We start from the raw sequence: 21,438 nt of genomic DNA, 5'->3' as shown, positions 1-21,438 counted from the left end.
GCACAACCTCCACCACTGTTTGCAACGCACGGAATCCCTGACATATTGGTCAGTGACAATAGTCCGTACTTCACCAGCGCAGAATTCCAAGACTTTATAATTGACCACGGCATAAATCACGTCAAGACGGCACCGTTCAAGCCGGCCTCCAACGGCCAGGTGGAGAGAGCAGTGCAAATCATTAAACAAGGCATGCTTAAAATCCAAGGTCCCACGCTGCAGGGTCATCAGTCACGACTGCTGCTGGCATACAGATCTCGTCTGCACTCATTGACTGGGATCCCCCCCACGCAACTGTTGATGAAAAGGACTTTAAAAACAAGGCTCTCATTAATCCTCCCAGACATGCACAAAATCGTTGAGGCAAAGCACCGTAAGCTGACTGAGTACCATGACAGAAATTCGAGGGGGAGATGGAATGAGATAGGGGACAAAGTGTTTGTACTAAACTATGGCAGGGGTCCCAAATGGCTTGCAGGGACAGTAACGGGCAAGGAAGGAAACAGGCTACTGGTAGTATAAATGGACAATGGCAAAACCTGCCGGAGGCATGCAGACCAAGTCAAAAGCAGATTTACCAACAACACTGCGGAACCAGAGGCAGACTACAAGTGGAACTCGCACCACACCTGGTGGACAGATAGAGGGAACAACCTGAGGAAAGGGCAATCCCAAGAGACAGCCCAGGCGAGTCAACAACAATCACACCAATCGAAACAGACAGCCCAGGCGAGATACCAGCAATCACACCCAAAGAAAAACAGACACCAAGGCAAACAACTGAACCACAACTCAGACGCTCCACGCGAGAGCGTAGACCACCTGAGAGACTGAACCTATAAAGACAATAAGACTTTGGGGGAGGGTGATGTCATGTATCTTACAGTATTATATATAACTGTATCCTAACATGCTATACATGACTGTAATAAGATATGACCTGTAACCACCAGCATACCTTACCACCAGGGGTGCACTTGCAAGAGACAGGTATATAAGGACAGGTCTCAGGCAAGTGCAGCATTCCAGAGCTGTGAAATAAAGGTGCAGGTCCAGAATGACCTTGACTTCACTACTCGTGTGAATCTGTACTGAGGGGACAGAACTTTACACTTATGATCTGTCGAGCCGGAAATTTGGCAGATCGGAAAAGTCGGTTTTCAGTGCATGAGCATTCCGCGCCGAAAAACGTTTTTTGCAATGCCTTCCCGGGTCTGTACCCACTCCGTACGGACCTGGGGAGGCCGGGATTTCAGGGTCATTGTTTTGCTCCCACTTTTAGAGTCCGACAGAATCATACTTTGAGGCTCCAATGGTTCCGTTCCACTTGCGTTGAAACCACGTTGGACAATTATGCAGATTTACACCCAGTTTGTGTTCGGGCGTGCGCGAGTGAGATTGGCACAAGTTTGAGCCTAACTTGACCTTGGCAGAATGGGCGCAGTCTCGGTTCGAACAATCAGTTTGCGCTCGTACAAGTATCACCGGGTCTAGGTTTTTTTTTAGTTGTTCCCTCTCACGGCCAATCGCTAAGTCAACCCAAACTTCACAAGAGAAAGTAACAGACTTGCATTTATATAGTGCCTTTATTGACCACCGGACACCCCAAAGCACTTTACAGCCAATGAAGTACTTTTTGAAGTGTAGGCACTGTTGTAATATGGGAAACACGGCAGCCAATTTGTGCAAAGCAAGCTCCCACAAACAGCAATGTGATAATGACCAGATTATCTGTTTTTGTGATGTTGATTGAGGGATAAATATTGGCCAAGACACTGGGGACAACTCCCCTGCTCTTCTTCGAAATAGTGCCATGGGATCTTTTACGCCCACCTGAGAGGGCAGAAGGGGCCTCAATTTAACATCTCATCCAAAAGTCAGCACCTGTGACAGTTCAGCACTCCCTCAGCACTGCAAGTGTCAGCCTAGATTTTATTGTGCTCAAGTCCCTGAAGTGGGATTTGAACCCATGACCTTCTGACTCAGAGGCAAGTGTACTACCCACTGAGCCAGAGCCGACAACAACAATTGCCAAACTTTGATTTCATGACATAAATGGAAATCAAAATGAAATGAAAATACCTAGCCTGCAAAGTGAGAAAAGATGCTGGTAACTCAGCTACAACTGACATACATTTTCTCCGTGCCTTAAGTGTCCTGGATAGAACGATTCAATAAAATAGGTCTGACCGATTTAGGGAGCTGAAATGTCATTTTGTGGAAAAGAATGAACATTAAATTACTTACAGCAGCAGAAATTGCCTTTTAGTGATTCTCGCTTATTATCCCATGGGGAAGTCCTTTTCATAGAAACATAAAAACATAGAAAGTAGATGCAGGAATAGGCCATTCGACCATTCGAGCCTGCACCACCATTTAATATGATCATGGCTGATCATGCAACTTCAGTACCCCATTCCTGCTTTCTCTCCATACCCCTTGATCCCCTGAGTCGTAATGGTCACATCGAACTCCCTCTTGAATATATCAAACGAACTGACCTCAACAACTGTCTGTGGTAGAGAATTCCACAGGTTCACAATTCTCTGAGTGAAGAAGTTTCTCCTCATCTCGGTCCTAAATGGCTTACCCCTTATCCTTAGACTGTGACCCCTGGTTCTGGACTTCCCCAACATCGGGAACATTCTTCTTGCATCTAACCTGTCCAGTCCCGTTAGAATTTTATATGTTTCTATGAGATCCCCTCTCATTCTTCTAAATTCCAGTGAATCTAAGCCTAGTCGATCCAGTCTTTCTTCATATGTCAGTCCTGCCATCCCGGGAATCACTCAATAGCAAGAATGTCCTTCCTCACATTAGGAGACCAAAACTGCACACAATACTCAAGGTGTGATCTCACCAAGGCCCTGTACAACTGCAGTAAGACCTCCCTGTTCCTATACTCAAATCCCCTCGCTTTGAAGGCCAGCATGCCATTTGCCTTCTTTATTGCCTGCTGTACCTGCATGCCTACCTTCAATGACTGATGTACCATGAGACCCAGGTCTCGTTGCACCTCCCCTTTTACCACTCTGTCACCATTCAGATAATATTCTGCCTTCCTGTTTTTGCCACCAAAGTGGATAACCTCACATTTATCTATATTATACTGCATCTGCTATGCATTTGCCCACTCACCTAACCTATCCAAGTCACCCTGCAGCCTCTTAGCATCCTCCTTGCAGCTCGCACTGCCACCCAGCTTCGTGTCAATCTGGAAACTTGGAGATACTACATTCAATTCCTTTGTCTAAATCATTAATATATGTTGTAAATTGCTGGGGTCCCAACACTGAACCTTGCGGCACCCCACTAGTCACTGCCTCCCATTCTGAAAAGGGTCCCTTTATTCCCACTCTTTCCTTCCTGTCTGCCAACCAGTTCTCCATCCACATCAATACATTTCCCCCAATATCATGTGCCATAATTTTGCACAATAATCTCTTGTGTGGGACCTTGTCAAAAGCCTTTTGAAAATCCAAATACACCACATCCACTGTTCTCCTTTGTCCACTCTACTAGTTACATCCTCAAAAAATTCTAGAAGATTTGTCAAGCACGATTTCCCTTTCATAAATCCATGTGGACTTGGACCGATCCTGCCACTGCTTTCTAAATGTGTTGCTATTACATCTTTAATAATTGATTCCAACATTTTCCCCACTACCGATGTCAGGCTAACCGGTCTATAATTCTGTTTCCTCTCTCCCTCCTTATTTAAAAAGTGAGGTTACATTAGCTACCCTCCAATCCATAGGAACTGAACCAGAGTCTATAGAATGTTGGAAAATGATCACCAATGCATCCACTATTTCTCGGGCCATTTCCTTAAGTACTCTCAAGTTGTGACTGTAGCTTTATAACAAGTAAATAGAGCATATCGGATCTTCAATATTTGTTTGTTGTTAAGTGAGCTCTGATCTTTTGTACAAGATTGTGTGTTTTTTTTTTAACCATGTTCCGCAGGAATTATTCGCATTGCTTTACCTAATATGGACAGGGAAGCCAAGGAACAGCACGAGGTTATTGTGGAGGCAAAGGACATGGCCGGACTAAAGGGAGGTCTCTCTGCCACCACCACCGTGACTGTCACCTTGTCTGACGTTAATGACAACAGACCAAAGTTCCAGCACAGTAAGTAACTCCCAGTTTGGCGGGAATTCTCATGATCATAAAAGGTACGGTATAAATATTGCAGGCAGAGGCATAATGTCTTCCTGGAACCATTAGCATAAACTTGTAACCATAACAGCCTTTATCAAACCACAGCGGGAGCTTGTTCTCAAAGGCCACCTGGTGTGTCAAAATGTCAACCTAAAATAAACAAACAGAGATAAATAATTCAGGATTTGGAGACCAAACCGAAGCGTCCTTTCAGTACTGACTGTTATGTGCCGACCCCATCGCAACTCTACCGCAAGAGTTGAAGGTTTGAGCTTCCAGTCGCCTGTCACTTTAATTTTCCTCTCCACTCCCACTGTGACCTCCCCGACCTCTCGGTCAGCCACCTGCACTGTTCCAATAAAGTTCAACGCAAGCTCGAGGAACACCACCTCGTCTTTCGATTAGGCACTTTGCAGCCTTCCGGACTCAACATTGAGTCCAACAGTATCAGACCGTAACCTCTGCTCCTACAAATGGCCGACTCCTGCTCCTATTTTTTATGTTCTTATTATTGTGTCTGTAAGCACTATAGTAATGACTCCACGAGGCAAGGTATTGTACTTGAACTGTGGTGACCTTAGTCCATTTATTACAGCTCCTGAGTGAGGGTACAGTATGGTGAGCTCCCTTTTATACCTGGTTACCTGTCGTGTACAGGTGACCCCGAGGTCTCCACCAATTGCGCCCTCTGGTGGTACAAGTATAGTGTATACAGTGTGAAGATACATTCAGTAGTCTTATCTCACTGTACATTGAGTGTATAGGGAGTATGCTTATATTATACATACACAACCCTTATCTTCCCATTTTTTTCAGACGGCAGCTGCTGTTGACTCTGCCATTCCCAGTTACAGCTCTGCGTGGCCCCTCTTCTGTTTCTTTTCTTGTCCCATTACCTTTCACCTTGCACCATCATCTCTTTTTGTCATTTAATCTCTCCTGCCTTCCAGCCCTCGACCTGAAACATTAACTCTGTTTCTCTCTCCACAGATGCTGGCTGACCCGCTGAGTATTTCCAGCATTTTACTGTTTTTATTTCAGATTTCCAGCATCCGTAGTATTTTGCTTTCGTTGAGGGGTCTGGTTTTGTTGTTCAACCAATACCCGTGCTTCGGTCCCCCATTTTGGGTGTCTTGCTGTGTGGGGTTGGTTAGTAAATGCTCGTTGTGGGAACTGCACCTCCCTGACCCAGAAGATCCCAGGCTCTGATCCCCATTCCGCACTGCTTGCTTGAGCCGGGAATGTTGCAAATAGCTTGAGTGTGCTTGGACTAGCCAGGGGAAAAACGCAACCTGCTGACCCCTTCGATAGGGTGGAAGGTGGGTACTGAGTCAGGATTAGGCTTGACTGTATTGCCTTGCATGGTGGGCTAGGCTGTCAACACCCCGGGGGAGAAATTCGGAGCCGCCCCATTCAGGGTGCTAACTTTTGAAAGTTGAAAAAATTAGCGGCGGGCGCTAATGATTTTCAGCTTTTTGTAAATTCGCTGTTTGCGCTCCAGGAAGGAAATGGAGTGCGACATCAAGTGCTCCATTTCCTTCGAGGAATGGTACAGGAGGCAGGCGGGGCACAGTGGTGCAACGCTGGACAATGTCCCGTGCAGCGCTGCCATGTTCTGAGGCTCCTGCCCTCCCTAAAGGGAAAGACCATCGCTGCAGGCACAGTATGGTGACCAGTAGGGCTCATCCCCGACGGCAGGCCTGATCCGACCCGATCAGCCCCATGCACTGCAGCAGAGTACCGGGCTTATCGATCGCGGCTCAGGAGAATGAAAAAATAATTGGAAAAAATCCATTTCAGCAATGTTGCTACTAACCTCGGCAACCACCCCTTTAACCCACTCACCCGAAGCGCCCGGCCTCCTGATGGACACCTCCTGCAGCTGCCGGTGTTTTCGCCCGGTGATGCTGCAAGGGGCGGAACCCGAGTTTGGGTCCGGGGCGTTACCGGGGCGATGCACACGGTGATGGCGTCACAATCTCCGGGCGCAGAAGATCGGGGCGCAATGTCCTAGCGCCGCCCCAACCCTCTCGCCGAAGTTAGCGGGAGTCATTCACCTCGCCACGCCCGGTCGGTAAGTTGTTAGTGCCTCGTTATCGCCCCCTGGAGGTGCTACGGTGGCCAATTTTAAGCTGACACGTGAGGAATAATCAATTTAACAAGATACCAGAGAGGGCTTAACGCTCAGTCATGGGTGCCCTAGTGCAGTGGTTATGTTAATCCTGAGGCCTGGACTAATAATCCACAGATTGCGAGTTCAAATCCTGTGTTGGAAATTTGAGAATTTCAATTCAGTTTTAAAAAGCTGGTATCACTAAAAGTGACCATGAAGTTGTCCGATTGTCACAAAGCCAAGCGTCACTGGTGACTCAGTGGGTAGCATTCTAGCCTCTAAGTTTGGGGTTTAACTCCCTCTCCAGAGACTTGAACACAAAATCTACACGAACACTCCCAGTGCTGTACTGTTTGATGGTTCACCAGACTGATTCCTGGGATGGCAGGACTGACATATGAAGAAAGACTGGATCGACTGGGCCTGTATTCACTGGAGTTTCAAAGAATGAGAGGGGATCCTACAGAAACATATAAAATTCTGACGGGACTGGACAGGTTGGATGCGGGAAGAATGTTCCCGATGTTGGGGAAGTCCAGAAGCAGGGGTCACAGTCCAAGGATAAGGGGTAAGCCATTTAGGACTGAGATGAGGAGAAACTTCTTCACTCAGAGAATTGTGATCCTGTGGAATTCTCTAGCACAGAAAGTTGTTGAGGCCAGTTCATTAGACTTATTCAAAAGGGAGTTAGATGTGGCCCTTACGGCTAAAGGGATCAAGGGGTATGGAGAGAAAGCAGGAATAGGGTTGTATGATCAGCCATGATCATATTGAATGGTGGTACAGGCTCGAAAGGCCGAATGGACTACTCCTGCACCTATTTTCTATGTTTCTATGTTTCAGCTGAGAGTTTAAACCGAGGCCCCGTCTGCCCTCTCACTTGGACATAAAAGATTCCATGGCAGTATTTCAAAGAATTGTAGGTGAGTTCAAATCTTGTTCTGGACAATATTTATCCCTCAACCAGCACGCTAAAACAGATTATCTGTTCATTATTACATCGCTGTTTGTGGGAGCTTGCTGTGCACAAATTGGCTGACACGTTTCCTACATTACAACACTTCAAATATACTTCATTACCTATAAAGCGCTTTGGGATGTCAATTTGTGCACAGGAAGCTCCCACAAACAGCAATGTGGTAGAATCATAGCATTATAGATGGACACAGCATGAACGAAGGCCATGTAGCCCGTCGAGCTCGTGCCAGCTAGTCCCACTCCCCCTGGCCTTTCCCCATAACCCAATTTTTTTTCCTTCAGGTACTTATCCAAGTCCCTTTTGAAAACCACGATTGAGTCTGCCTCCACCACCCTTTCAGGCCGTGAATTCCAGATCCTAACCACTCGCAGCGTAAAAAAGTTTTCCTCATGTCGCCTTTGGTTCTTTCGCTAATCACCTTAAATCCGTGTCCTCTGGTTCTCGACCCTTTTGCCAAAGGGAATAGTTTCATATGGCATAATGACCAGATAATCTGTTTTAGCCGCACTCCTGGCTGGCCTCTCACATTCCACCCTATGTAAACTTGAGGTGATCCAAAACCCGGCTGCCCGTGTTCTAACTCACACCAAGTCCCGCTCACCTATCACCCCTGTCCTCGCTGACCTACATTGGCTACCAGTTAAGCAACGTCTCGATTTCAAAATTTTCATCCTTATTTTCAAATCCCTCCATGGCCTCGTCCCTCCCTATCTCTGTAATCTCCTCCAGCCCCACAACCTCCTGAGATATCTGCGCTCCTCTAATTCTGCCCTCTTGAGAATCCCTGATTATAATCGCTCCAACATCGGTGGCTGTACCTTCTGTTGCCTAGGCCCTAAGCTCTGGAATTCCCTGCCTAAACCTCTCCTACCTTCTACCTCTCTTTCCTCCTTGTAAGATGCTCCTTAAAACCTACCTCTTTGACCAAGCTTTTGGACACCTGCCCTAATTTCTCCTTATGGGCTGGGGTGCCAAATTTCACTGCCTCATAATACCCCTGTGAAGCCACTTGGTGCGTTTCACTATGTTAAAGGTGCTATATAAATGCAAGTTGTTGCTAATGATGTTGTAATGATGTTGTTAGTGATGTAAATTGAGACGTGGAGGCAGGTTGGAGCCATAAAAGGAGCGGAGATGCGGTGGCCCTGGAGCAGCGTGGAGACCACTTCAGGAAGCTGCGCGAGTTGGTTCAGGAGGGCAACGGCAGCGAAGAGTGACGTCATCAAGGTCCAAGTCGGTGATTGGAGCGTGGGCAGGTACAGCAAGAGCGGCGAGAGACTGTGGAAGGACGTGATCGGGGCCCAGGGGAGGCGTGAGTTCGAGGCCAGGGGGCCCAGGGGTAGCACGGGCCAGCCCACACTGCGATATGTGCACGCACCAGGTCCACGCAGCAGAGCTGGTCTCCAGTCGTTTTGGGTAACCCTTGCCACTGGACCAAGACCTAGCTCTGTCAAGCCCGTGTGGTGGCTGGTGTGCAACGGCCACCACACGTTAAAAAAATCCAAGCACAGGCATCTTCCACCATTCAACATGTAGTTCGGGTCCTTCTTTGAAACACTTGTGAACTCGTCCCTTTTTGGCGTGGAAGCAGGTCATCCTTGTTTTGAGGGACCGCCTATGACTGATGACTGACTATGAATTATTGAGCAGAGGAGACCGCGGATAACTCCCCTGCTCTTCTTCGAAACAGTGGCCATGGGATCCTTTGCGACCACCTTGGAGATCAGACGGGACCTCGGTTTAACATCTCATCCGAAAGACTGATATGTACGATTCTGTGAGCAATCAGGAAAATCCCATCGCACCAGCATCTTCCAAAAGTTGCAAGTGATCAAACATTGCTGCTCCCTCACTCCAAGATGACCATCATTGTCCTCGATCAAAATGTTGCCACTTCCTTTCCTCTGTCAATCCCTTCTTCCAATCCAATGGGTTGTGTTTCCCTCTGTTGCATTCGCTTCCCTCAGTACCACTCGTCGCCAAACTGCTGGTAACTGCCGCTCTGCCTCTGGTCAAAGGGAGTATAACCAGCGGTGCATCCTGAAAACATTGCCTGGAGGTGCTGTCGACACCCAGTGCTACATAAATGTTTAGCGTTCATCCGTAAGTCAATCGGAGAAAGCTTGTCTAAACTCAAGATTATCTTTTTTCCCTTGAGCTTGCAGCAGATGGCACTCCACTGCAAGTGAAAAGCGAATAATAAATAAAATGGATAATGTGCTGGGTTGAGAGAAACAGAGTGACAATCACAACGGGGCACAGGTAACACAGGAAACCTGTCACGTGAAGGGAATATAAACGCTCGTAAATACGTTAAATGTTCAGGACGCCAAACAAATGCTTAATGGCCCACTCGAGTTGTGGAAGAGTTGGCAGAGTTTTTACATCAGTTTTTGTTTTTATTCATTCACGGGCCGTGGGCATCGCTGGCATTTATTGCCCATCCCTAATTGCCCTTGAGAAGATGGTGGTGAGCTGCCTTCTTGAACCGCTGCAGTCCGTGTGGTGAAGGTACTCCCACAGTGCTGTTAGGGAGGGAGTTCCAGGATTTTGACCCAGCGACGATGAAGGACTAGCCAATATATTTCCAAGTCAGGATGGTACGTGCCGTGGAGGGGAACGTGGAGGTGGTGGTGTTCCCGTGCACCTGCTGCCCTTGTCCTTCTAGGTGGTGGAGGTCACGGGTTGGGAGGTACTGCCGAAGAAGTCGGAAATGGTTGCATAGTGGTGACTGGACTATTAATTAGAGTGTTCTCCAATGTCCCTTAGGAAATCTGCCGCCCTTACCTGGTCTGGCCTCTATATGTGACTCCAGACCCACAGCAATGTGGTTGGCTCTTAACTCCCCCCCGGAATGGCACAGCGAGCCGCTCTGTTGTAACAAAACCACTATGATCACAACAACGACACACCCAGCAAAGTCCTCCTCACCAACATCTGGGAACATGTCCGGAATTTGAAGAGTTGTCCCACAGATTAGTCAAGCAACAGCCTGACAGTCATACTCACAGAATCATACCTTTCAGCCAATGTCTCAGACTCCTCCATCACCATCCCTGGGTATGTCATCGGCAGGACAGACTCAAAGTGGGGTGGCAGCATAGTGGTACACAGTTGGGAGGGAGTGGCCCTGGGAGTCCTCAACATTGACTCCATATCCCATGAAGTCTCATTGCTTCAGGTCAAGCATAGGCAAGAAAAGCTCCTGCTGATTATCACCCTGCCTCAGCTGATGAATCAGTACTCCACGTTGCACATCACTTGGAAGATGTACTGAGAGTAACAAGGACACAGAAGGTACTCTGGGTGGGGGTCTTCAATTTCCATCACCAGGAGTGGCTCGGTAACACCACTACTGACCGAGCTGGCCGAGTCCTGAAGGACATAGCTGCAGGCTGGGCCTTCGGCAGATGGTGAGAGAACCAACATGAGGGAAAAACCTACTTGACTTCGTCCTTACCAATCTACCTTTTGCAGATGCATCTGAACATAGGAGCAGGAGTAGGCCATACGGCCCATCGAGCGTGCTTCACCATTAAATATGCTCATGGCTGACCATCGAGCTTAACGCCACTTTCTGCCCAATCTCTATATCTCCTGATTCCTCTAACGTCCAAAAATCTATCTATCTCAGCCTTGAATATATTCAGAGACTCAGCCTTCAAGCTCTACAGGGCAGAGAATTCCAAAGATTTACAACCCTCTGAGTGAAGAAATTCCTCCTCATCTTAGTCTTAAATGGTCTACCACTTATCCTGAGTCAGTGCCCCCTAGTTCTAGACTCTCCAGCCAGGGGAAACAATCTCTCAGCATCTACCTTGGTAATCCCACTCAGAATCTTGTATGTTTCAATGAGATCACCTCTCATTCTTATAAACGCTAGAGAGTATAGGCTCATTCTACACAATCTCTCATCATGACATCTCACTCATCCCAGGAATCAATCGAGTGAACCTTCGTTGCACAGCCTCCAAGGTAAGTATATTCTTCCTTCGATAAGGAGACCAAAACTGTACACAGTTCTCCAGGTGTGGTCTCACCAAGGCCCTGTACAATTGTAGCGAGACTTCCTTACTCTTATACTCCAATCCCCTTGCCATTTGCTTCCTTATTGCTTGCTATACCTGCATGCTGGCTTTCTGCATTTCTTGCACAAGGACACCCAAATCTTTCCAAACACCAACATTTAAAAGTTTCTCACCATTTAAAAAATATTCCGTATTTCTATTCTTCCTACCAAAGTGAAAAACCTCACACTTCTCTACATTAAACTCCATCTGCCACCTTACTGCCCACTCACTGTCTATCTATATCCCGCTTCAGAATCTTTGTGTTCTCCTCACAGCTTACTGTCCCACCTAGCATTGTATGTCCATGACAGCATTAGTAGCAGTTGTTGTGTATGTAAATAAGCAAACTAACTGAGACAGGAGTAATGTAACTTACTGTGTCCTTTATTGCAACTCTCCAAAAATGGTGTCCAGCATGTTTACAGCAGTGTGTGAATAGCTCCCTCAGGGTCCTAATGCCCGTCCAATGAGAGTTTGTGCAACAAACAAACAGAGTATGAACACAACAGCAGTGACCAAAGCACAGTCATTGTGGAGACAAAATCCCGTCTTCACACTGAGGACACCCCCTCCATCGTGTTGTGCGGCACTATCAACGTGCTAAATGGGATAGATTCAGAACAGATCCAGCAGCTCAAAATTGGGCATCCATGAGGCGCTGTGGGTCATCAGCAGCAGCAGAATTGTATTCCACCACAATCTGTAACATCATGGCTCAGCATATCCCTCACTCTACCATTACCATCGAGCCAGGAGACCAACCCTGGTTCAATGAGGAGTGTAGAAGAGCATGCCAGGAGAAGCACCAGGCGTACCTAAAAATGAGGTATCAACCTGGGAAAGCTGCAACACAGGACTACATGCATGCTAAACAGTGGAAGCAGCATGCTGTAGACAGAGCGGAGCGATCCCACAATCAACGGATCAGATCAAAGCTCTGCAATCCTGCCACATCCAGTCATGAATGGTGGTGAACCATTAAATAACTAATGGGAGGAGGAGGCTCCATGAATATCCCCATCCTCAAAGATGGCAGAGCCCAACATGCAAGTGCAAAATACAAGGCTGAGACATTTGCAACCATCTTCAGCCAGCAGTGCCGAGTGGATGATCCATATCGGCCTCCTCCTGAGGTCTCCACCATCACAGAAGCCAGTCTTCGGCCAATTCGATTCACTCCACGTGATACCAAGAAACGGCTGAGCGCACTGGATACACCAAAGGCAATGGAACCCGACAACATCCTGGCTGTCATGCTGAAGACTTGTGCTCCAGAACTAGCTGCAGCTCTAGCCAAGCTGTTCCAGTACAGCTACAACACTGGGAATCTATCCGACAATGTGGAAAACTGTCCAGGTATATCCTGTCCATAAAAAGCAGGACAAGTCCAATCTGGCCAATTACCACCCCATCAGTCTACTCTCAATCATCAGCAAAGTGATTGAAGGTGTCGTCGACAGTGCTATCAAGTGGCACTTGCTCACCAATAATCTGCTCACCAATACTCAGTTTAGGTTCTGTCAGGACCACTCGGCTCCAAAACTCATTACAGCTTGGTCTAAACATGGACAAAAAAGCTGAATTTCACAGGTGAGGTGAGAGTGACTGCCCTTGACATCAAGGCAGCATTTGACCGAGTGTGACATCAGGGAGCCCAAGTAAAACTGAAGTCAATGTGAATGGGTGGAAAACTCTCCACTGGCTGGGGTCATACCTAGCACAAAGGAAGATGGATGTTGTGGTTGAAGGTCAATCATCACAGCCCCAGGACATCACTGCATGAGTTCCTCAGGGCAGTGTCCTAGGCCCAACCTTCTTCTGCTGCTTCATCAAAGACCTTCCCTCCATCATGAGGTCAGAAGTAGGATGTTTGCTGATAACTGCACAGTGTTCTGTGCCTTTCGTAACTCCTCAGATATTGAAGCAGTCCATGCCCACATGCAACAAGACCTGAACAACATTCAGTCTTGGGCTGATAAGTGCCAAGTAATATTCATGGCACACAAGTGCCAAGCAATGACTATCTCCAACAAGCAAGAGTCCAACCACCGCCCCTTGACATTCAATGGCATTACCATCGCCGAATCTCCCACCATCAATATCCTGGTGGTCACCATTGCCCAGAAACTTAACTGGACCAGCCACATAAATACTGTGGCTACAAGCGCAGGTCAGAGGCTGGGTTTTCTGCGGCGAGTATCTCACCTCCTGACTCCCCAAAGCCTTTCCACCATCTACAAGGCAAATGTCAGGAGTGTGATGGAATACTCTCCACTTGCCTGGATGAGTGCAGCTACAACAATGCTCCCAAAAAGCTCAATACCGTCCAGGACAAATCAGCCCGCTTGATCAGCACCCCATCCACCACCTTCAACATTCACTCCTTCCACCACCGGTGCACCGTGGCTGCAGTGTGTACCATCTAGAAGATGCACTGCAGCAACTCGCCAAGGAGTTTTCGGCAGCACCTCCCAAACCTGTGACCTCTACCAGCTAGAAGGACAAGGGCAGCAGGAGCATGGGAACACCATCACCTCCAGGATCCCCTCCTAGTCACACACCATCCCACCTTGGAAGTATCTCGTTATTCTTTCATCATTGCTGGATCAAAATCCTAGAACTCCCTCCCTAACAGCACTGTGGGAGCACCTTCACCAAACGGACTGCAGCAGTTCAAGAAGTTGGCTCACCACCACCTTCTCAAGGGGCAATTAGAGGCGGGCAATAAACGCTGGCCTTGCCAGTGATGTCCAGATCCCATGAACGAATAAAAAAAAAAATACCAAACGTGCAGTTATTACTGGGGAGGAAAGTTTGCTGATCTGAACACATACTGATCACGGACAAAGAGAGTGAGGCTACTTCAAGCCCCATTAATTGAGCTTCACCATGGCTTCAGCATAACTGCAAATTTCAATACAAAACAATCTATTGGACCATCTTTACATTGTTAGAGTTGGCAGGACAGTTACATTGATTACAGAGGGGTCGAAATTCGGTCCCGCATATTTGAGGCGGTGTCACTGCCTGAGCGCTGATTTTAACGGCCAAAGAGGTAGGTTTTAAGGGCAGCCAAGTGTGTGTTGGAGTAGTCAAGCCTGGAGTTAATGAAAGCATGGATGAGGTGCAGTTAGGGAGAAACTATTGCCTCAGATCGGGGAGTCCTGGACAAGGGGGCAGAGCCTTAAAATTAGAAACTTAGAAACATGGAAAATAGGTGCAGGAGTAGGCCATTCGGCCCTTCGAGCCTGCACCACCATTCAATAAGATCATGGCTGATCATTCACCTCAGTATCCCTTTTCTGTTTTCTCTCCATACCCTTTGCTCCCTTTAGCCGTAAGGGTCATATCTAACTCCCTCTTGAATATATCCAACGAACTAGCATCAACAACTCTCTGCGATAGAGAATTCCACAGGTTAACAACTCTCTGAGTGAAGAAGTTTCTCCTCATCTCGGTCCTAAATGGCTTACCCCTTATCCTTAGACTGTGTCCCCTGGTTCGGGACTTCCCCAACATCGGGAATATTCTTCCTGCACCTAACCTGTCCAATCCCGTCAGAATTTGATATGTTTCTATGAGATCCCCTCTCATTCTTCTAAACTCCAGTAAATACAGGCCCAGTCGATCCAGTCTCTCCTCATATGTCAGTCCTGCCATCCCAGGAATCAGTCTGTTGAACCTTCCTGCACTCCCTCAATAGCAAGAACGTCCTTCCTCAGATTAGGAGACCAAAACTGAACACAATATTCCAGGTGAGGTCTCACCAAGCCCCTGTACAACTGCAGTAAGACCTCCCTGCTCCGATACTCAAATCCCCTCACTATGAAGGCCACCAAGACCTCTATCAGGTCACCACTCAGTCTTCTTGTGTAGAGAAAAGTGACACAGCCTATTCAGTATTTCCCGATAGTTATAACCTCCCAATTCCAGTAAAATCCTTTAAAATACTTTTTTTAGCACCTCTTCCAATGCCTCTATATCCTTTTTATAATATAAAGACCTGAACTGTGCACAGTACTCCGAGGGGTCGGTCACCTCTTCACCAATTTTAAAACTTTTGCAAAAACTTTTGAGACCAGAGTTCTATGCATTCATTGAATCACATCGATGGCCCGAGAGTGCAATGGTGTCGAGCTGACACTACATGGTGGTGGCAATGACATGCATGGCTCTGAGGCAGCTACTGGTTATAACCCAGTATAACAACAACAACTTGTCTTTATATAGCACCTTTAACGTAGTAAGATGTCCCAAAGCGCTTCTTGCGGGTATTATAAGACAAAAGATTTGACACTGCGCCACATCAGGAAAAATTAGGGCAGGTGACAGAGGTAGGTTTTGAGCAGCTTCTTGAAGGAGGAAAGAGGTTCACCAGACTGATTCCCAGGATGGCATATGAAGAAAGACTGGATCGACTAGGCTTATATTCACTGGAATTTAGAAGGATGAGAGGGGATCTCATAGAACCATATAAAATTCTGACGAGATTGGACAGGTTAGATGCAGGAAGAATGTTCCCGATGTTGGGGAAATCCAGAACCAGGGGTCACAGTCTAAGGATAAGGGGTAAGCCATTTAGGATGTAGATGAGGAGAAACTTCTTCACTCAGAGAGTGGTGAACCTGTGGAATTCTCTCCCACAGAAAGTTGTTGAGACCAGTTCGTTAGATATATACAAGAGGGAGTTAGATGTGGCCCTTACGGCTAAAGGGATCAGGGGGTATGGAGAGAAAGCAGGAATGGGGTTCTGAAGTTGCATGATCAGCCATGATCATATTGAACGGTGGCGTAGGCTCGAAGGGCCGAATGGCCTACTCCTGCACCTATTTTCTATGTTTCGGGAGGGTGTTCCAGAGCTTAGGTAAAAGAAGGCATGGCCGCCAATGGTTGAACGATTATATTCAGGAATGCTCAAGAGGGCAGAATTAGAGGATCCCTCTCGGGGGGCGGGGGGGGTGCGCGTGGGAGGCGGGGGGGCGGTCTGGAGGAGATTACAGAGATAGGGAGGGGCGAGGCTATGGAGGGATTTGAAAACAAGGATGAGAATTTTGAAATGGAGGCATTGCTTAACCGGGAGCCGATGTAGGTCAGCGAGCACAGGAGTGATGGGTGAGCGGGACCTGGTGTGAGTTAGGACACGGGCAGCCGAGTTTTAGATCACCTCTAGTTTACGTAGGGTAGAATGTGGGAGGCCAGCCAGGAGTGCATTAGAGTAGTCAAGTCTAGAGGTAATAAAGGCATGGATGAGGGTTTCAGCAGCGGATGAGCTGAGGTAAGGGCAGAGACGGGCGATGTTACAGAGGTGGAAATAGGCGGTCTTAATTTTGCCATGGATGTGTGGTTATTTCATTGTCAAATATGACTCCAAGTTTGCGAACAGTCTAGTTCAGCCTCAGATAGAAATTGGGGAGAGGGATGGAGTCACTGGCTGGGGAACGGAGTTTGTGGCAGGGACCAAAAACAATGGCTCCAGTCTTCCCAATATTTAACTGGAGAAAATTTCTGCTCATCCAGAACTGGATGTCGGACAAGCAGTCTGACAATTTAGAGACCGTTTGCGGGGGTTGAGAGAAGTGGTGGTGAGGTAGAGCTGGGTGTCATCAGAGTATATGTGGAAACTGACGCTTTGTTTTCAGATGATGTCGCCAAGGGACAGCATGTAGATGAGAAATAGGAGGGGACAAAGGATAGATCCTTGGGGGACACCAGAGGTAACAATGAGAGAATGGGAAGAGAAACCATTGCAGGTGATTCTCTGGCTATGATTAGATGGATAAGAATGGAACCAGGCGAGTGCAGTCCCACCCAGCCGGACGATGGCGGAGAGGCGTTGAAGAAGGATAGAGTGGTCAACCGTGTCAAAGGTTGAAGACAAGTCGAGGAGGACGAGGACGGATAATTTGCCTTTATCACAGTCATAAAGGATGTCATTTGTGATTTTGATGAGAGCCATTTCAGTACTGTGGAAGAGACGGAAACCTGATTGGAGAGATTCAAACATGGAGTTCTGGGAAAGATGGGCACGGATTTGGGAGGCCAACAACACATTCAAGGACTTTGGAAGGAAAGGAAGGTTGGAAATGGGGCATTTGTTTGCCAGGACGGAGGGGTCGAGAGTTGTTTTTTTGAGGAGAGGGGTGATGACGGCAGATTTGAGGGAGAAGGAGTCAGTATCTGAGGAGAGAGAAAAGTTAACAGTGTCAGCTAGCATGGGAGCCAGAAAAGGATGTTAGGTGGTCAGCAGTTTGGTGGGAATAGGGTCGAGGGAGCGGGAAGGGGGTCTCATGGACAAGATGAGCTCGGAGAGTTCATGAGGGGAGATCGGAGAGAAACTGGAGAAAGATGTGAGATCAGGGCTAGCGCAGAGGGGTGTGAGGTGGGACCATAGAGGAAGTTTGGCCCAGTGGCTAGGGGAAGGAAGGGAAGAGGCAGATGCAGCTGAATGGATGGTCTTAATCTTAGAGACAAAGAAATCCACAAGCTCCTCACATTTGTTGTCAGAAGAGAGGAGAATAGAAGGAGAGTTAGCAGTGGAGAATAGAAACGGGGGTTTATCTTTGCATTCCAGAATGATTCTGGAATAGTGAGCAATTTTAGCAGACGAGAGCAGGGCCCGATAATGCTTTATGTGGCCCGGCCAGATCTGGCGGTGAATGGCTAGACCAGTTGTCCACCATGGACTTGAGGGTGGGAATATGATGGCCGTACCAGGGGGGAAGGGCCAGGGTGAGAGAGTGTAATGGTTTTAATAGGGACTAGTGGTGGTGAGGGTGTGGTTGAGCAGATCGGTAGCTGCAGACATGTCGTGGTGAATGGAGGGTCTAAGGCTGGGAATTTGAGATTTCGTAAGTACAGTTGATAGAGAGTTGGGGGAGTTTTTTTCAGGGGTGGACACTGAAGGAAATAGGATTGCTGGGGGAAGTGGAATGTGGGTAGAGAGCGATGCGAGGAAGTAGTCAGAGATGGTCTTATCTGTGATCGACACGATGAGAGTCGTGAGGCCATGAGACATGGCAAGGTCGAGGGGTGGCGGTGAATATGGGTTGGGGAGTTCACAATGAGGGAGTGATTAAGGGAGGATAAGAGGCTGGTGAACTCAGAGGAAAGAGAACATAATGAATTGAAATGGAGGTTGAAATCACCAAGGATGCAAAGTCATTTGGTGCGGAGACTAAGGGAGGAAACCAGGAAGAGATCACGTTAATAAAAATGTTATCATACTTGGGTGGCCAGTGGGGAAGGAGAATGTTAAATGAGAGGTGAGAGGGGTGGAATAAGGCGAGATGCTCAAAGGAGGAGAAAGTGCCACAGGAGTAGAGGGACAGATCTAGGTGTGACTTAGTGATGAGACCAACACGGCGGTCTGGGCGGGGCAAGTTGTGGAAGGTATAGCCTGGTGGAGAGGCTTCATTTAAGAGTAAGGTGTCATTGCCCTTCAAACAAGTTTCCATCAGGGCCATTCTATCCTCCCTTAATCTCTCCCTCTATGTAAGCTCCGCAACCCATATTCACAGCTATCCCTTCGACCTTGCTATCTCTCGTGGCCTCGCTACTCCCATCATGTCATCGCAGATAAGGCCATCTCTGACCACTTCCTCATATCGCTTTCCACCCCAAATCCCTCTTTCCCCATGCCCCGCCACCCCCAGCCCTCCTTCCTTCAATTTCCGGCCCTGGAAAAAAACTCTCTCCCAACTCTCTTACAACTGCACTTATCAGTAAGATGCCCAAAAATGGTAGGATCATAGAATCATACAGCACACAAGGAGGACGTTCAGCAATCTAAGGACTAATTTTTAGAGCGGAAATAAGCCTTCCTCGCTTCCGAGGGACTACCTATGGTGATGATGAACTTGTTGGTAGAAGCTATCCAATTAGTCCCACTACCCATTCTATTTCTCCATAGCCCTGTAAATGTTTCCCTCCGTCAACCAAAACTTCTCAATGAGCCAAAGTTTAATATTTCACCAGCTTGAACCTTCCTTTGCTCCTTCTTCCCCCAATCTCTTAACTCATAGGAGGAGATATTCGCATGGTTTGTGCCTCCCATTACCGTCCCCTGGGAGCAAGTGACTTCTATACTGGGGGGGTGGGTGCGCGACAGGCTCCCGTAAAATTGCACGGACGTTAGTGAAGGTGTCAAGCCGGCAGCGCCCTATTCCCACCGGTAGCGCCCTGGGCCGCTGCACCGGCGATGATGACATCGTCGTCGTGCGTAACGACCCATTTGCGCCCCACAGCGTAAATTAGGCAGCGCCCCGTGAGGCTGCCGCGGGGCGATGTCAGCACCAGCCCTCACGGGTCGCGAACCGGCCCGCACTCCGCCCACGGGGCGAAAGGTAAAAGGCGAGGTTGGTGGGGCCATTTTTTCCTGCCGGCCTTCCATTGTATATTTCGCGGAGTCGGTGCCGCGATGGTGCGGACCAACACTCCGCTTCTGTGCCGGGCTGTGGCCACGGCACCCCGCATCCCCGGTGGCCTAGCGGATGCCCCCTCGCACCCCCTGCAGAGCTCACAGCGTGCCCTCCCCATTATCGGAAGGGGAGGGCCATGTGCTCGCGTCAGCGCTAGACGGTGAGGCTGTGTAGCGGTGTAAAATTCACTTTCTTACCGTCCTGTTCCCGCCCCCGAGAGGAAGTGGAACGTCCAGCATTGCGTCCACTTCCTCTCGGGGGAGGTCACCCCAATTCCATGGCGGGGGTCAGGATTTCCGCGCCGGGAACACGAAGTCCCGCCTTGCATCGGTTACCACACTCAAACGACCCGATACCGAACTTTGACCCGATAGAACTTTGCAGCACAGAAGGAGGCCATTTGACTTGTTGTGCCTGTACCAGCTCTTTACCAAACGAAACATACGGAAAAATGACGGACAGGTAAAGAGCATCTGGTTCACCGAGTCCGTCCCACACAATTGCGATACCTTGCATATCACAACATATTCACTCCGCCCTGCCCGGAACCATGCGATCTCCTGGGAGAGGCAAAAAAAAACAGGTAAAAAACCCATTCCAATTTGGGGTAAAAAAAATTCTGTGAAATTCCTCTCCGACCCATCTCGGCGATCGAAACTAGTCCAGGAGATCACTCTGGCCATTAAATTACCTCCAGTACCTACCTTCTGTGGGCCCAAGTTTCGGGCCGCGCCTAGAATGGCATAGCCAGGACCTGGACGCCCATTTTTCATGCCACAAAGTGCGCCGAAAAAAAACTCACCTGTTCTCCAGCTCCCTGCAGGTCCTCTGGAGCTGGGCGCGGCAGAGCCAGGTCCCTGCGCTGAAAACAGTGCCGGGACCTCTGCCCATGCGCACTACAGTGCGCGCCCATGTGCAGTAGCTCCAAGCGCCCAAAACTGTGTGGGAGGGGCCCGAAGCATGCAGCCCCTAGCCCTGGCCGAATGGCCTCACTGGGGCTGCGTGGATAAGGCTGCCTCCCACACTCAGCTCCTGCTTCCTCCCGACACCGACCCGACTTGACTCTCGCTCCCCGCCACCACCCCCCCCCAGACTGGACCCGACCCGACCTCACCACCACTCCCGCTCCTACCCGACCCCCCCCCTACCTGTAAATCCAGCCCGAAGTCTTGTGCCCGGCCCGTTCAGCCTCCTTCTCCCCCCGCTCCCCTCCTTCTCTCCCCCCCCTCTCCCCTTGCTGTCAGAAACACAGACACTGACAGACAGAGAGACAGAGACACTGACAGAGACACACTGGGGGGGCCGTCCCAGCATACTGTTGGTGGACTCCCGGTGCTGCAGTCGTTTGCTGCAAAAAATGTTTTATTTATTGATTTTTTAATTTTTTTTATTTTTTATTAATTTTTTTTGATTGATTTATTGGTTGATTTATGATTTATTATTGATGATGGCTCTTTATTTGTAAAACTGAAGTGTTTAATGTTTGTAAACTTCCCTTTAAACCCCCTCCCCCCTCGTTCCCTATGCCTGATTTGTAACCTACGCCTGATTTTGTAAGGTTTTCTGAGCGTAAAAAAATCTACACTTACTCAATTCTAAGTTAGTTTGGAGTATGTTTTTACTGCCTATACTTTCAACGTGGGCGTAAGTGGCCGGACACACCCCATTTTGAAAAAAAAAATCTGTTCCAAACTG

At 48.4% G+C, this 21,438-nt stretch overlaps 1 protein-coding gene across 6 annotated transcripts in view; it reads left to right on the top strand.

Moving 5' to 3' along the window:
* LOC139277834 (cadherin-7-like) overlaps positions 1-21,438 on the top strand; it is a 509,491-nt gene that overhangs the window by 428,582 nt on the left and 59,471 nt on the right. For all 6 annotated transcript variants that reach the window (XM_070896546.1, XM_070896548.1, XM_070896549.1 and 3 more), the window contains one exon: positions 3,967-4,134. In XM_070896546.1, the coding sequence (XP_070752647.1) occupies positions 3,967-4,134 (168 nt within the window). The remainder of the gene's footprint in view (positions 1-3,966; positions 4,135-21,438) is intronic.

The sequence above is a fragment of the Pristiophorus japonicus genome, chromosome 1, assembly GCF_044704955.1.
Source record: "Pristiophorus japonicus isolate sPriJap1 chromosome 1, sPriJap1.hap1, whole genome shotgun sequence".
Classification (NCBI taxonomy): domain Eukaryota; kingdom Metazoa; phylum Chordata; class Chondrichthyes; family Pristiophoridae; genus Pristiophorus; species Pristiophorus japonicus.
The sequence above is the reverse complement of the archived record's forward strand: the minus strand, read 5'-3'. Positions and strand labels throughout refer to the sequence as shown.